The 16,313-nt window shown below is 35.3% G+C and overlaps 1 protein-coding gene across 1 annotated transcript in view; it reads right to left on the reverse strand.

The window, feature by feature from the left end:
- Nucleotides 1–14,038, reverse strand: part of LOC138323360 (tachykinin-like peptides receptor 99D) — an 82,555-nt gene extending 68,517 nt beyond the window's left edge. The window contains exon 1 of the mRNA XM_069267940.1: nt 13,281–14,038. Within this exon, the coding sequence (XP_069124041.1) occupies nt 13,281–13,657 (377 nt within the window). The 5' untranslated portion in view covers nt 13,658–14,038. The remainder of the gene's footprint in view (nt 1–13,280) is intronic.
- Between the last annotated feature and the right edge of the window lie 2,275 nt (nt 14,039–16,313).

Below are 16,313 nucleotides of genomic sequence, written 5' to 3' on the forward strand. Positions count from 1 at the left end.
CCCAAACTGCCGTTGGAAAGCGTATGCGTCGTGTTCGTTGTGTCAAAACACTATGTATCTAACTCTAAAGATGTTCCCAATTAGAAGAATTAGATATCAATCGCCTCTTTATTAAACGTTGACTTTTGAATACTAATCAGCTAAAGCTCGTGTCTTTTGTAACTTTTAAAAAATAACTCACTCGTGTGGAATAAATTCAATTTTCAACAACCACTCATTGTGTAACCTCTATTTATAAGATGTTACGAAAATCGCACACTAATCCTCAACCTATCTGTTAATAGTATTAAAATTGGCGTGTGGAAGTCGCTTGAAAATTTCCGTATGATGAAAATTTATTCAAATTTCTTCGCTTCGTCTTGCCCTTACACATAAAAAAACAAGTCAAAGATTTGAACTCACTGACAGTCAGAATCAACATACAACTGTACGCTGATGTATAGCAAAATAACGTCTGGAATCAAATCACATATAGAAACAGACTATTTTAAGATTAGATCATGACGACGACCATGAAATACAGCATTTTATTACATAATTTTTTTAAACCAATCTATATATGAGGAAATATGATATTTTCAACTATTATCCCGACCGTTCAATAAAACCTTGTTATATTGCACAGTTCGAAGTTATATTGCACGCTTCCATGGAAACGTTATATTGCACGGTTCGAGATGTTATATTGCACGGCTTTAGGAACACCTCGGTGTTGTTGTCAAGTTTTGTTGAAAACTTCCGAGGAATCGCGCGTAACAGTGAGTTACGTTATTATGACGTCACAAAGGTTCACGCTCAATTTCGCGCTAGCTTAATAGATCTCGAATCAAGCACGTCATGTAGATGTTTATCGAGTAGAGGACTGACACGGCGAATGTATTAGATTAAAAAGCTGCATTGAGGTCTAATGATGTTAAAGAGGACAATAAGACATCCAAACTGGAGTTACAACGTGACGTACGTGGGCTATACGTCAAATTTAAACAGGATTTGAAGCTTTTCCGTACGGTACGGTGCTGATGATTTTGTTAAGTGATTGTCGTATTAGTTTTACAAAAATATTCAACTGAAAAATTGGTGATTATGTAATAAAACAAATATTTCATGGGTTACTGTGCTCTAGTTCATAATATTTAACCCGAGGTGGTGGTAATCAACAAATGTTATATTGCACGAGGCCGAAGGCCGGTACGGTGCTGATGATTTTGTTAAGTGATTGTCGTATTAGTTTTACAAAAATATTCAACTGAAAAATTGGTGATTATGTAATAAAACAAATATTTCATGGGTTACTGTGCTCTAGTTCATAATATTTACCCCTCGGTGGTGGTAATCAACAAATATTGTATTTCACTCGGCCTTCGGCCTCGTGCAATATAACATTTGTTGATTACCACCACCTCGCGTTAAATATTATGAACTAGAGCACAGTAACCCATGAAATATTTGTATAATACTTCATCATATATCTGTTACATATGTTGTACCATCGTCAGATCATTTTCATCCCGTCTCGGCTAAATATGTTGTTAATATCACTGTTGTTACAAACAGGGGATATATTTTGGAGATATAATGGCGAATACACACATTGTTAAGCCTTCGGATCTACACAGCTAAAGTGTTAGAAGTGTATCACATTGAAAAAGGCTATTACCAATATTCCCTGCTGGATTTAAATTTTATATACATGTACTTTACATTAACGTGATGGTGTTTGTATGGTTGTTTGTGAATTTATTGGTTATTGTATAATAAAGAAGGTTAAATAAAAACCACAAAAGTGTTTTATAATGTTACGATCAAGTGGTTGATGAATTATCGAATAGAACAGATAACAGAGACTCCCAACAAAACAGTTCACGGTATGATTAGAGGAACATGAACGACAGCATTTCACACATAGCAAGCTGCAAGATTGACCTTCAAATGGCTTCAGGACATCGCACATCAGTTAGAAAGATTTGTTTCTCACAAAAAATCTCTTTATTTATTACAGTCAGTTACGGAATGAAAGTGCGCATGTGAAGTGGTTTCCGTTTCATCTTAAAAGCTAAGATAAACAAGTTGTCGTCTGTAACAAATTATTGTGGAATTGAATTTGGGAATGTTCTTAGTCTTTGAAAATGTGTAAATGCATTGTAAACCGTAAGCTGCATACACATGATATAAAAGAGATCAAATAAACTTCAGCGGAGATGCTGTTATTTTCTAGTCAGCCATATAAAACAGAAATTGAAGATCGAACATTGATAAAAGTAATGTAGATCATTGGTGTAGAAAACCATCAGTGTAGAAATCATTATCGTAGACAATCATCTGTGTAAAGATCTGAAAACGATTTAGATTGTATGCAACCGACAGAAAGACTGCATGAAATTGTTTTAAATGAAAATGAAATATTTTGTCACAAAACGAAGTTCTATTGTTATTCATTCCAATCTCTTAACAATTCCATATTGTTTGTATTATTTCTTATCGGTACTCAGACACTAGATGTAGTTACAGGTGTAATACAATCAAATGCATATATATAAAGTTATAGAAATACACCAGCAAAAACTGTTGCCATATGATGCTTACAGACAGAAGAGATCTATTTTGTCTTATTTTGCGTTACTGGGACGGTGATGTTATATTGTAATACCTCATACATTCGTGAAGTAAGTCTGTCTAAGAGTACATATTAAGGCTAAATAAATGTGTGTGACAGTGCGTGTGATTAAGGGGAACTACCTAATTGGACATATCTCCTTTAATAGTCAGGAACTGTAGCCGATATCACCTTTCAACTGCATGTGCGTGAACTCAGACACCGAGCAGAACTGAGCACATTTTAGCGAGTAAAGCACTCACCACTCTCCCCTAATCCTGAGCGCAAAGACGAAAGAGAAAAAGCTGCCATTCTCAACTCTACACTTGATTTAGGGAACAGTCCCTAAAGTCTTCCTAGAGAAATCAATTAAAACTCAACACGTGATAGGATTCTAGCGTGAAATATTTGTTTTATACCCATCGACAATTTAATGTGATGTAGTCAAGGCTGCTATAAAGGCATATCTTGTGTGCATGGGAATTTAACACTTATTTTCGCTCGTATTATGACATATGTACCAACGTCTCAACGGTTCAAGGCTTTCAAAACAATATATTTACACTTGCTAGGCTTGTTCACTATACGCGAGTACTAGCCGATTTTGTTTACCATAACTGCATGGTAACATTGAACTTTGAACTTGCGTAAGGAAATGTTCTGTACAACGTAAAAGGACTACTTTTTTTAAAAAGAAACACATGGCTTTGTTTACATTTTGACGCAATATTACGTGTATATTGTTGTTTTTCATAGAATTTTGGGAAAGTGTAAACAATATATACATGTTTTATATTTATAAATGATTCAAACAATTTTTAAATCAACAATTGTATAAAGAAACGGAAAATTATCCCGACCGGGGCGACGTGCTTCCATTTTTGTTAAAAATGATGGGTGTCAAATGTAAACATTACCTCTGTGCCTATGTTCGTCCTACGATCGAGCCTTTGGGGTGGACGGGTGTGAGACCCTCTGATAGAGGTCAGTTGTAAACATATCCTCTTGTCTTTGTTCTTTGAGTATTTAATAATGTGTATTATAAAACATGCACCGCTAATAATCCACGTGTTGACAGTTCCGCGTCACCACAAATACATTGTATCCATCGAACACAAGTGAATTTGTTTCATCTATCGATGGCGATATGGATCTAAGCGTAGATTATATAATCACATGGCTCCCAAGGATGTAATATCGTCAAGTCAGACGACATCTAAAACACATTGAGCTACTTGAAAATCGGTGTTTTGACAACTTCGGCAAACTAAACTGTGTAAGCGTGCGTCAGCTTCGCCTCGCTGCACAATAACGGTCACCGAGTTCACACATGTGGCCGTGTACAATTTTTTTTATGTTATTACGCTATATAACACTATATTGAACTTTTTTGTCGTCGCGGATGAATAATTCTACCTTACGTGAAGCGTCATCATTCGCTGTTCAATTGAGTAAGCTCCTCCCACTTTTGACCGACTTTTATTGAATAATTACGTCACTTTCAAATGACGATTTTATTTCATGAAATATAAATAAAAAGTCGTGTGAGTGTAAATATAGGGATTGGATTTCGTTTTTATGTTAACCATGCTTGTATGGAGCAATTCCTCTAAGAATATATTCAATATGGGGCGCTAACGCGCCCCATAGACTATATTCTTAGAGAAATTGCTCCATACAAGCATGGTTAACATAAAAAAGAAATCCAATCCCTATATGAAATGTTCCATGAAGTAAATCTGCAAAAACTGTAATACTGCAGTGATTAAATAGAAAACAGTGTTGTTCGCATTTTATTAATAATATACCGATTTTTAAGAGACAATTACAAACTAGAAGACAGAGAATATATTTTGTGAGATTACGTTCAGTGATATGTAACACAACTCTCCCCCAAACCCTGTGTGTAGAAGACTTATTAAGAATAATTTTTGTTCCAATTTGACTAAATGCACCCTCACGAGTGGGACATACGATATACGACTATGTATACATTCATTTATGTGATAGTTATACACTGAAAACGTGTATTAACTGTTGGCAACGTGTAAAGATTATGACCAATATGCTTTTTACAGACGGCCTATTCACACCTCGATAAGAAAGGGCGAAACATAATTGACAACGGATTTGTGCAGGCGTGACCTATATAATAAGATTTAATCTAGGTAGCATATAAATAGCGAATGTCATTTATCATGTGTATTCAATGAAGTAAACGTTTTCGTTCTTGAGGTTTACAATAGGAACAATTATGAATAAAAACGACATGTTTCAGAAAGTTTGCATATCATGCTTTGTGTTGGGCATTTTTGTCAAATGTGCAAGAAAAAAATCAAACATGAGATTAAGTTACCTCTATCAGGCTGTCTTGTCAACAAGCCTTTAATTAAACAGTATCAACATGGACACGTGTTTGTTTGGAAAACATTGGCTTATGAGATGTATGTCAAAAGTATAAAGTCAACGCACTTAACCTAGATTGTATGGAAGACACACACCTTTTGTCAGTCCAATACTGGAAACGTTCTAGAATAATCGTTGATTTTGTTATTGGTGGTAAAGAGAATACTCAGAGGACTTTGAATAACATATTATAAATCGATATATAATTTAATGGTATGTGGAAAAGCTAGAGTAAAAATGATCTTCTTTACTTCAGATTTAGCAGATTGAGTAAAATCAACACAGACGTAACAATCATGCATGGTTATATCTCGTTAATCCGTCATGAAGCCATTTGTCAGACACATTAGCATCGTCCATGCACTATTTCAGTCTACATTTCGTTGATTTGTATGTGCACATCGGTAAATTCTAATTAGATTTTTTAAAAATAATTATGTTTCCCCCGTCGGATTTGTCCATAGTTATGAACAAATTCGACGAGGGAAATATAAATATTTAACGTTCTAATGTAACGCCAATAAAATTACATCAGCGGAAGTCTCCTGTCGTTCTCCTCCCAACGCAGTAATCAATTTATGCGCATTAAATGCCAAAACCAACGTGAAGTAGATGCTTCGGATGGAAATTACGTTTAGTGGCAATTTTGTAGGTAATCGCTTTACCTTTGAAATACTCCATTGCACTATTGTTTGGTGGTAATGTTTATACAACATAGCAGTATTACTGTGATATTGATAATTGGACAACTCAGGTATACAGGTACACACATGCAAATGTATGTAAGTATACGTTATGTAATTGTTGATCTACATGTAAGACAGGAAAACAAATTATGCGGTAAAACTACTGAAGAAATGAAATTATTCGTGCCAATGTCATTTTTGTTTATTTCACGTTAAATCTCCATGATTTCATCTACACGTGCAAACATATTAACAGATACATATAATGTGATTTCAGGTCAAATCATACATATCTGATTGAAAACTATTACTACGTTTAATAAGAGGATCTGACAACATTCCACGTTCTGGTTACCTTTGAAAAATATCCAATCAAATTCCTGCTGCCAGAATCTTGACTGGGGACGAAATAGTTTGAAAAACTGTCCGAATTATTTTCGTGTATGTAGTCATCTCGCCCAAAGAGCATAACATAGCATAATGTATATGTATACTGGGACGAAATGGTGTTCAATCAATTGACGTAGCTCTGTACACGTGGTAAAAAGGTCATCCGAACATGACTCCTTATGGGATGATGTCAGATCCTCTATTGAGCGAAGTGGTATATATAAGGATATGTACTTTAATCAGATTGAATTCAAACGTAGTTACATTCATTAAAGATGCTCTATTGAGCGAAGTGGTATGTTTTCATTATCAAAAACAGCAGCAGACGATTTATTATTTTTATTCAGTTACAAAAGTTACTTACTTTGCACCATTACCTCCATTGAAAAGTTTGAGCTTCTAATTGTACTTCAAGTTAAAAATATAAAAAAAAATAATTTATTGCATTCCGAAAAAATTCCGTGGCATTATATCCTATATGGAATGAAGTGCTGATTGCTTATGACCCAAAGGCAAAATAAATTATTTTATATTATTTTTTGTGTGTTAATTAGACTTATGTATACACGATTAAACACTAATTATTGTTCAAATGATGAATGTCATTTATGCTCTGTCGGCGGTGGAGTATCTTTAATTTTCGACGGAACAACTCGTTATACACAATTGATACATGTATTATCTTCACGGACGGAATAATCATCATACTGGAATCTATATCGTACTGAGTAGGTGGTTATTTTGCGTATTCTCTATCGTATTCGACTTTGATGTGTAATACCTGGTGAAATGGCAATATTACGCATCCTTGGTGAACGTTAACTTTAGATTTGTTTAATTTTGTTTCGACATTCAAGCGTAGAAACTGTAATCCTGACATGAAGTCGGTCTATCACATGTTTCCTTGGTAATACGGTCACATTACCATCCAATACATATTGATGCCATACACAGGGTTTACAGAGACGCAAAGGTTTATTTTAGGATCAGTTCAATTAAAATCATCGCTTGATACATGTTCTTAATGTCGTTATATTTTAAGACAAAGGATCCAATCCTTTAATAGACTATAAAGATGACGTCTTTGGGAAAAGGACCCTGCTATACTGATTATATGCAGCACACATGTTGAAAACTATGAATGTCAATCAATACCTTATGTATGCCAGTTGTGATTGAAATCGGACGAATTTAAAAGTTCGACTTCTCTTGCGGACATGTCCGCCTAAATTCACCCTCCTTGATACTCCCGACGTTTCTATCTCATAGTCATATATCTTATAGTCAATAAACATTATGATAGAGTTATGCAGAAGAGGGTAGGTATATATATTAACATTTAGATCAGACAACAGGTTAGGCGTATACTAGTCCTTTTTATTACATTACGGGTTACTATCACTGTCATTATATTCACACTTGGACTATGTCATATTGAAAATGAAGGCATTTAATAAAGAAGGCGCCGCATAGGTTAATATGTCCCATGATATTACCACAAACCCTCCACCTCTGGGTTGCGAGTTCGAATCCCATGCGGACAGTTGTCAGGTACTGACAGCAGGTCGGTGGTATTTCTTCGACTAGCCACTTGACTGTCAAGGATGTAAATTTACAAACCAATTGCATTTTTCAAAACAATAGAATCTACTTTGACAAGCAAATCGTGGTCTACAAACTAATTATGGATACGAGAGACACGATGATTACATGTAGAAAAGTACAAAATATGTAAATCAAACCAAGCCGTAAAATATGATGTAAATGTTGATCAAAGTTTGGCTGATTATTGTGTTCGTGGAAGCCATGATTCAATAAAAAAGAGGTATCGTCTGCTCGTAATAAGATAAGCCGTCCGTCGGTTTTATTTTCCTCGCAACCACCACCTGAGACTACTTGTTTCTGTTTGGCTTAGTATGATCAACTATTGAAAGGAATTATAGGATTGTTGTGGAGATAGGGACCAGACGCAGTGTCGCAGACAGGGGAGGTAATGAAGGATATATGGTTATGTAATGAGCAACGCACTCATTAGATTAAATGGTTTCGTTAGACAATTAATCACTACTGGAAGGTAAAGATAAGTTGAAACTTGTATTTATCTTTGCGTACATAAATCTGCTGGAGATACTTTGTGATTAGAATACAATTATATTTAGCATGTACATATTTTTAAACAAAAAATAATCGTTTTGTAAAAATAATGTCAATAATATGCTTTACTATACTTCTATCTAAACATCATATGAAGGACAACACGATAATTAGTGTATTTCGATCAGCCATCTTTCAGTACATTCCGCTTGGACAAACACAAGTGTGCACTTAACGGTCCAATGATCACTATATACATTTATTTGCTCATTCGACCGAGACCACCATGGTCGGTAGACAGAAAAGTGTTATCTTACAAAATAAACCAAATGAACCCCATTTTCTTTTCGGAGGAAAAAGCTTGTCTTCAAAACAGATGACGCGTCCATGTTATATACTGAACTAATAATTTGATAACGTTATATATCATATCACAATGAAAATATATTGTGCGTGCACCTGCATTCAAATCCGATGGCTTAGTAAGCATGCATGCTATTGATTTAGCTTTAATTGAGGAAATATCGCTGCAGGATTTTCTTATGTTAATGGAAATTTTCTTTATCAAAGGCATTTCTATTCATCGCCATACCTCTGTATTGATTGAAATGTAAATTCGTGTTTTAATTTAAGATTTTAAATCTAGTATACAGAAATGATTGAAATGGACTGAAAAATCGAATCATAAAACTACAAAAATGCACGTTGCTTGGGTCAATTATAGCCTGGCTAGTTTTCCCCCGTTAGTAATACGTTTATATAACAACAATATAACTACTATCGAAATCAGTTCTTTATTTTCGCCCGACTTATCTAAACTAGCACGGGGAATATGTTAGGGTAATTACACGGTTGATATGTTAAGATAAAGGCAGGCGCTGTTTTTCCATCCGCAATTTGCCTTCATGTGTACTATACAAAGAAACAATGTAAACTAAGACCAGGTAAGAAATTGTGATATAGATTTAAACAGAGAACGCCTTCGTTTCTGTGGAAATAAATACATCATTCTTGGCTGATTGGCTAAATTGTTATTTCCCGGACCAAGAATGATTAAAATAATTCGCATTTATTCGAAGGCTTCATGAAAAGCTATATAAACATTGATCATGTGTTGTGAGTTAATTATAGGGCCATTTTGACTTCGAATGAGTATTCATCCAGTACCAAGGTAAAACATTACTGACAATAAAGTCCATCTAGTACCACGAAAAAACATTACTGACAACAAAGTCCTTCCAGTACCAAGGTAAAACATTACTGACAACAAAGTCCATCCAGTACCGAGGTAAAACATTACTGACAATAAAGTCCATCCAGTACCACGGTAAAACATTACTGACAACAAAGTCCATCCAGTACCGAGGTAAAATATTACAGACAACAAAGTCCATCCAGTACCAAGGTAAAACATTACTGACAACAAAGTCCATCCAGTACCAAGGTAAAACATTACTGACAACAAAGTCCATCCAGTACCAAGGTAAAACATTACTGACAACAAAGTCCATCCAGTACCGAGGTAAAATATTACAGACAACAAAGTCCATCCAGTACCACGGTAAAACATTACTGACAACAAAGTCCATCCAGTACCAAGGTAAAACATTACTGACAACAAAGTCCATCCAGTACCGAGGTAAAATATTACAGACAACAAAGTCCATCCAGTACCAAGGTAAAACATTACTGACAACAAAGTCCATCCAGTACCAAGGTAAAACATTACTGACAACAAAGTCCATCCAGTTCCAAGGTAAAACATTACTGACAACAAAGTCCATCCAGTACCAAGGTAACACATTACAGACAACAAAGTCCATCCAGTACCAAGGTAAAACATTACTGACAAACAAAGTCCATCCAGTACCAAGGTAAAACATTACTGACAACAAAGTCCATCCAGTACCAAGGTAAAACATTACTGACAACAAAGTCCATCCAGTACCGAGGTAAAACCTTACTGACAACAAATTCATCCAGTACCAAGGTAAAACCTTACTGACAAACAAAGTCCATCTAGTACCTAGGTAAAACATTACTGACAACAAAGTCCATCTAGTACCAAGGTAAAACATTACTGACAACAAAGTCCATCTAGTACCAAGGTAAAACATTACTGACAACAAAGTCCATCAGTACCAGGTAAAATACGACAACAAAGTCCATCCAGTACAGTAAAACATTACAGACAACAAAGTCCATCCAGTACCAAGGTAAAAATTACTGACAAACAAAGTCCATCCAGTACCAAGGTAAAACATTACTGACAACAAAGTCCATCCAGTACCAAGGTAAAACATTACTGACAACAAAGTCCATCCAGTACCGAGGTAAAACATTACAGACAACAAAGTCCATCCAGTACCAAGGTAAAACATTACTGACAACAAAGTCCATCCAGTACCAAGGTAAAACATTACTGACAACAAAGTCCATCCAGTACCAAGGTAAAACATTACTGACAAACAAAGTCCATCCAGTACCAAGGTAAAACATTACTGACAACAAAGTCCATCCAGTACCAAGGTAAAACATTACTGACAAACAAAGTCCATCCAGTACCAAGGTAAAACATTACTGACAAACAAAGTCCATCTAGTACCAAGGTAAAACATTACTGACAACAAAGTCCATCCAGTACCGAGGTAAAATATTACAGACAAACAAAGTCCATCCAGTACCAAGGTAAAACATTACTGACAACAAAGTCCATCCAGTACCAAGGTAAAACATTACTGACAACAAAGTCCATCCAGTACCAAGGTAAAACATTACTGACAACAAAGTCCATCCAGTACCAAGGTAAAACATTACTGACAACAAAGTCCATCCAGTACCAAGGTAAAACATTACTGACAACAAAGTCCATCCAGTACCGAGGTAAAATATTACAGACAACAAAGTCCATCCAGTACCAAGGTAAAACATTACTGACAACAAAGTCCATCCAGTACCAAGGTAAAACATTACTGACAACAAAGTCCATCCAGTACCACGGTAAAACATTACTGACAACAAAGTCCATCCAGTACCGAGGTAAAATATTACAGACAACAAAGTCCATCCAGTACCAAGGTAAAACATTACTGACAACAAAGTCCATCCAGTACCAAGGTAAAACATTACTGACAACAAAGTCCATCCAGTACCAAGGTAAAACATTACCGACAACAAAGTCCATCCAGTACCAAGGTAAAACATTACAGACAACAAAGTCCATCCAGTACCAAGGTAACACATTACAGACAACAAAGTCCATCCAGTACCAAGGTAAAACATTACTGACAAACAAAGTCCATCCAGTACCAAGGTAAAACATTACTGACAACAAAGTCCATCCAGTACCAAGGTAAAACATTACTGACAACAAAGTCCATCCAGTACCGAGGTAAAACCTTACTGACAACAAATTCATCCAGTACCAAGGTAAAACCTTACTGACAAACAAAGTCCATCCAGTACCAAGGTAAAACATTACTGACAACAAAGTCCATCTAGTACCAAGGTAAAACATTACTGACAACAAAGTCCATCTAGTACCAAGGTAAAACATTACTGACAACAAAGTCCATCCAGTACTGAGGTAAAACATTACAGACAACAAAGTCCATCCAGTACCAAGGTAAAACATTACTGACAACAAAGTCCATCCAGTACCAAGGTAAAACATTACTGACAACAAAGTCCATCCAGTACCGAGGTAAAACATTACTGACAACAAAGTCCATCCAGTACCGAGGTAAAACATTACAGACAACAAAGTCCATCCAGTACCAAGGTAAAACATTACTGACAACAAAGTCCATCCAGTACCACGGTAAAACATTACTGACAAACAAAGTCCATCCAGTACCAAGGTAAAACATTACTGACAACAAAGTCCATCCAGTACCAAGGTAAAACATTACTGACAACAAAGTCCATCCAGTACCAAGGTAAAACATTACTGACAAACAAAGTCCATCTAGTACCTAGGTAAAACATAACTGACAACAAAGTCCTTCCAGTACCAAGGTAAAACATTACTGACACACAAAGTCCATCCAGTACCAAGGTAAAACATTACTGACAAACAAAGTCCATCCAGTACCGAGGTAAAACATTACTGACACACAAAGTCCATCCAGTACCAAGGTAAAACATTACTGACAACAAAGTCCATCCAGTACCGAGGTAAAATATTACAGACAAACAAAGTCCATCCAGTACCAAGGTAAAATATTACAGACAACAAAGTCCATCCAGTACCAAGGTAAAACATTACTGACAACAAAGTCCATCCAGTACCAAGGTAAAACATTACTGACAAACAAAGTCCATCCAGTACCAAGGTAAAACATTACTGACAACAAAGTCCATCCAGTACCAAGGTAAAACATTACTGACAAATAAAGTCAAAAATATATTTCTTTTTGGTATGTCGGATACCAAATAAAAATATTTTCCCTATGACTGCTTGTTTAGCGATTTTTGAGCGTATCCGTTTGCGAGTATGATTATTAAATAATAAAGTTATATTTACAATTTTATTTCGTATTTCCAATAACACTGCAAAATAACGTCTTCAGAAATGTGAAAATTGCCTTTCTCATTATCGATATCAATACACAAGAAATGAAAGGCAAATACGAGGTAAGCATGTTTTAAGTACTTCACATGTTTTACCTCAAAATTGTTCTACTTTCAGCTTATAAAAGGTATGCGTTATATAGCCATCTATATGCTGTACGTACACCGGCGACTCTAAAATTCTGATTGGTTTTAAAGTCAAAGGGCACTCGCCTACGAATAATTCACCCACGCAGATTATTTCATGATTTTATGGTAGCCCCGGGTTATGGGTGACATTATTTTTTAGACTTTATGTCTTCTCTGGCTGAATTATTTTCATGAACAAATACACGTTTTTCCTAAACAATCGAGTATGAAATAGATATTGATATGATTTATTAATGATACTCTCATATCTTTCGATTTTGCGAATAGATGTTATTTTTAACTGAGAAATATGTTAATTGTATAAATGTTATGTATTTGTATGTCATGTCTAATGATTATCTTTAATTGTTTGAACTTTTGATACAAAAATGAAGATTAGATTGACTTACCTGTCGATTGCGATGGCCATGAATGTGAGGACACTGGCAGTGACTGTACAGAGATTGATAAACTGTGTAAACCGACAATAAGCGTCCCCATACCACCAGTCCTGGTACAAACAGAACGTGAACGTGAACGGCGTGTTTAGTACGGATATCAGAGTGTCCGCAATAGCCAGGTTCACCAAAAAGTAGTTTGTCACTGTGCGCATCCGTTTGTGAGCCATAACAATCCAAATGACGATGATATTTCCGGCCGCGGCGACGATGAACAACAACGAAAAAGCGGTGATGAATAGGAACTGTTGCCACCATGGTAAGTTGAATTCAAAATTCATTGGAGCTGATTCATTAACATGTGTGGTATTGTTTCCGATAAAACCCATTGTTGTTTGATGAACTTTAATTTTCAAAGAAAATAATTTGCTTGGCTGTCAATGAAGGTGTTTCTATAACTTTAACATCGGAGAATTTTAGACAAATACATTTTTGAATAGATTCATACTATGGCAGGAATGTAAGATATAATTTCTTAACACGAAAACAAAAATAGTGTCCAAAGGTTGTTAATGGAAGGCAAACTACTTAAAAGAACAAACTCTTAAATCACAACCTATCACTGTCTAATTTTTCTCTGACAAAAGAACTCCGAAATTACATAGATAAAGCGGATAAAACAATATCGATATAACGATATAACTGTTCACAATAGTACTCCTTGTCTGTGCAACCTGGGTGAACCCAGCATCTACTCAGCATATGGTATCCCTTCTAATACATTGCTGTCTATGATAGAATCCATGAATGAACGGATACCTATGGCAGCTGTTAGCCAATAGCACTCAGTGGTTGGCTCTCATACTTCAGTGATGGTGTTGGTTAATAACGCATTCCGTACCAATTGTAGAGTCGCGGTACTTATCACTGTAGTCGCCGCCTCTTGAACCATCAGTAGATATCGGGTTACAACCTTTAACGCGTAACGTAGTTGTCAGATCCATACTTAATATTTTATGACAATAATAAGTATATTGATATAGACGTAGCATAGAAATCAACGATCGCTAAACTATTCGGAACCTTTATTTGAAACAATGCCGTAAGGTCCATGTTTATTTTTTCATGATATCAATAGTAGATATATTGGTATGGGCGTATGAATCAACAATTCCCAAAACATTTAAAAGATAAACACATCAACAGGGTACACTACTTCTCCATTTTCGACTTCGAAAGACACAGCAATGTCGTTTTGTATTACGTTAGTCTTCTCACAAACGACATTTAAGGGGAATTAGTCTCCTGTGTTTCGCCTGTGTCTCGCCTTATGAGGACACGATTCCCTAATGGTTGGGGACCTTCAAGGCCAAATGGAAAGCCACTGATGGCTTCCATCCCAGGAAATATTTACTTGTTTAAGTTCCAATTAGTGCTAAAACATTTCAAGTAAATGCTGAAAATAAACTTCCGTATTTCCACGCGAGACATTTAAGCTCGTGAGGAAGTCGTTTTTATTTCACAAAGTATTGAGTTTTGTACAATTTCATTGCCCATCGCTTTTACAAATTCATCTTGACATATTTTTTTCGGCTTTGTCTCTTTGTGTCCTGTCATTGTCTTGGGAAAAAAGCTTTTTATTGTTTTTCAAAGGCCACGCGCCTACCTTTCAAGGAACACGCGTTGCCAAAGGCTACAACAATAGAACTAAGAATATGTTTCCTTGTGGTAAACAAACTTAAATCTGTGAAAATACATGTTTGTCCTGTTATGTATCTTACAATAATGTACATTTAAGAATTATTAAAATATAAAAGAAAATATCTTTAAAACGCAACAAAACCATTTCTCAAATGATTTTAGCAAATATTACACCCGTAGTAGTATTTGTTGAACATATTGAGATACTTTTAATAGTATCGGAATCATTAAATCATTTTTCTTACACCAACACAACATTTATATAACAGGGGAAGTAGAATGTTACATTGAATATAGGTTTTTCATTTTTTCCCCAAATCAATTATATTGATATCTTTCAATATTGCTTGGGATGAACTAAAAACAACATCGTCATTAATATTGCTTGGGATGAACTAAAAACAAATTGTCGTCATTATTAATTGACTTGTATTTCATCTGAAATTACCCATTTACATTTAACTTTATCATGGGCCAAGTACATGTAAACATTATCTTTGGCATAATGTCATTCACGCCGAAGTTTTTGTTTGATTGACTGTTTCAACATCGTTATCACTTGGACTTTCAACTGACGGTAAATCGTGATAATCGTCAGAAGTTTTCTTTTTTCAGCACAAAATAACCATTCATTTTTATCACATATTGTTGAAAGATATATCCGTTTTTGTCTCTGATTTGACTCACCATCATTGATGTCTGGGATTGTCTTAAAATACCTACCATGTAAAACACAATATTGAATGTCGATTAGCCAACAATGGCGTAAACATGTACCATTACACTGCAGTAGGGAAATATACTGATCTTTATTGAGATTTAAACACTTTTAAAAATAATCATATTTACTGTAAAATCAACTTGTTACCATGTCTTTAGCACTAATTGATATCATACAAGTTATGATCGAGGATTGTAATTTCAAAAGAAATATCACATATATAATAATATTTATCTATTTATGTACTTCTCAAAATTTACGTCATTCACTCATCGAGCGTTATCGATACACAAATTTTGAGAATTGGTTTAAAGAGTATTGGCTATTGTTTGTTCTGATACACTGATTTTAAAAGAAGGACTGACTATTTCAATTGGACTAACTCACGTACCACGTGATATCCGATAACGTTTGTGCGGGACTAGTATCAGGTATCACGTGGTACCTGTAATCTTTCCGCTGAAATGACTTTAGCAGTGGATATCATCTTCTGATGTTATTCCCGCATAAACTTTATCAGGCATCACGTGGTACGTGGATTAGTCCTATTTATGTACATTTATCTGTATTAAGTAACAAAAAAAAAAAAATAAAAAAAAACACTTCTCTAACACATCGATATA

The sequence above is a fragment of the Argopecten irradians genome, chromosome 5 (genome assembly GCF_041381155.1).
Source record: "Argopecten irradians isolate NY chromosome 5, Ai_NY, whole genome shotgun sequence".
Taxonomy (NCBI): domain Eukaryota; kingdom Metazoa; phylum Mollusca; class Bivalvia; order Pectinida; family Pectinidae; genus Argopecten; species Argopecten irradians.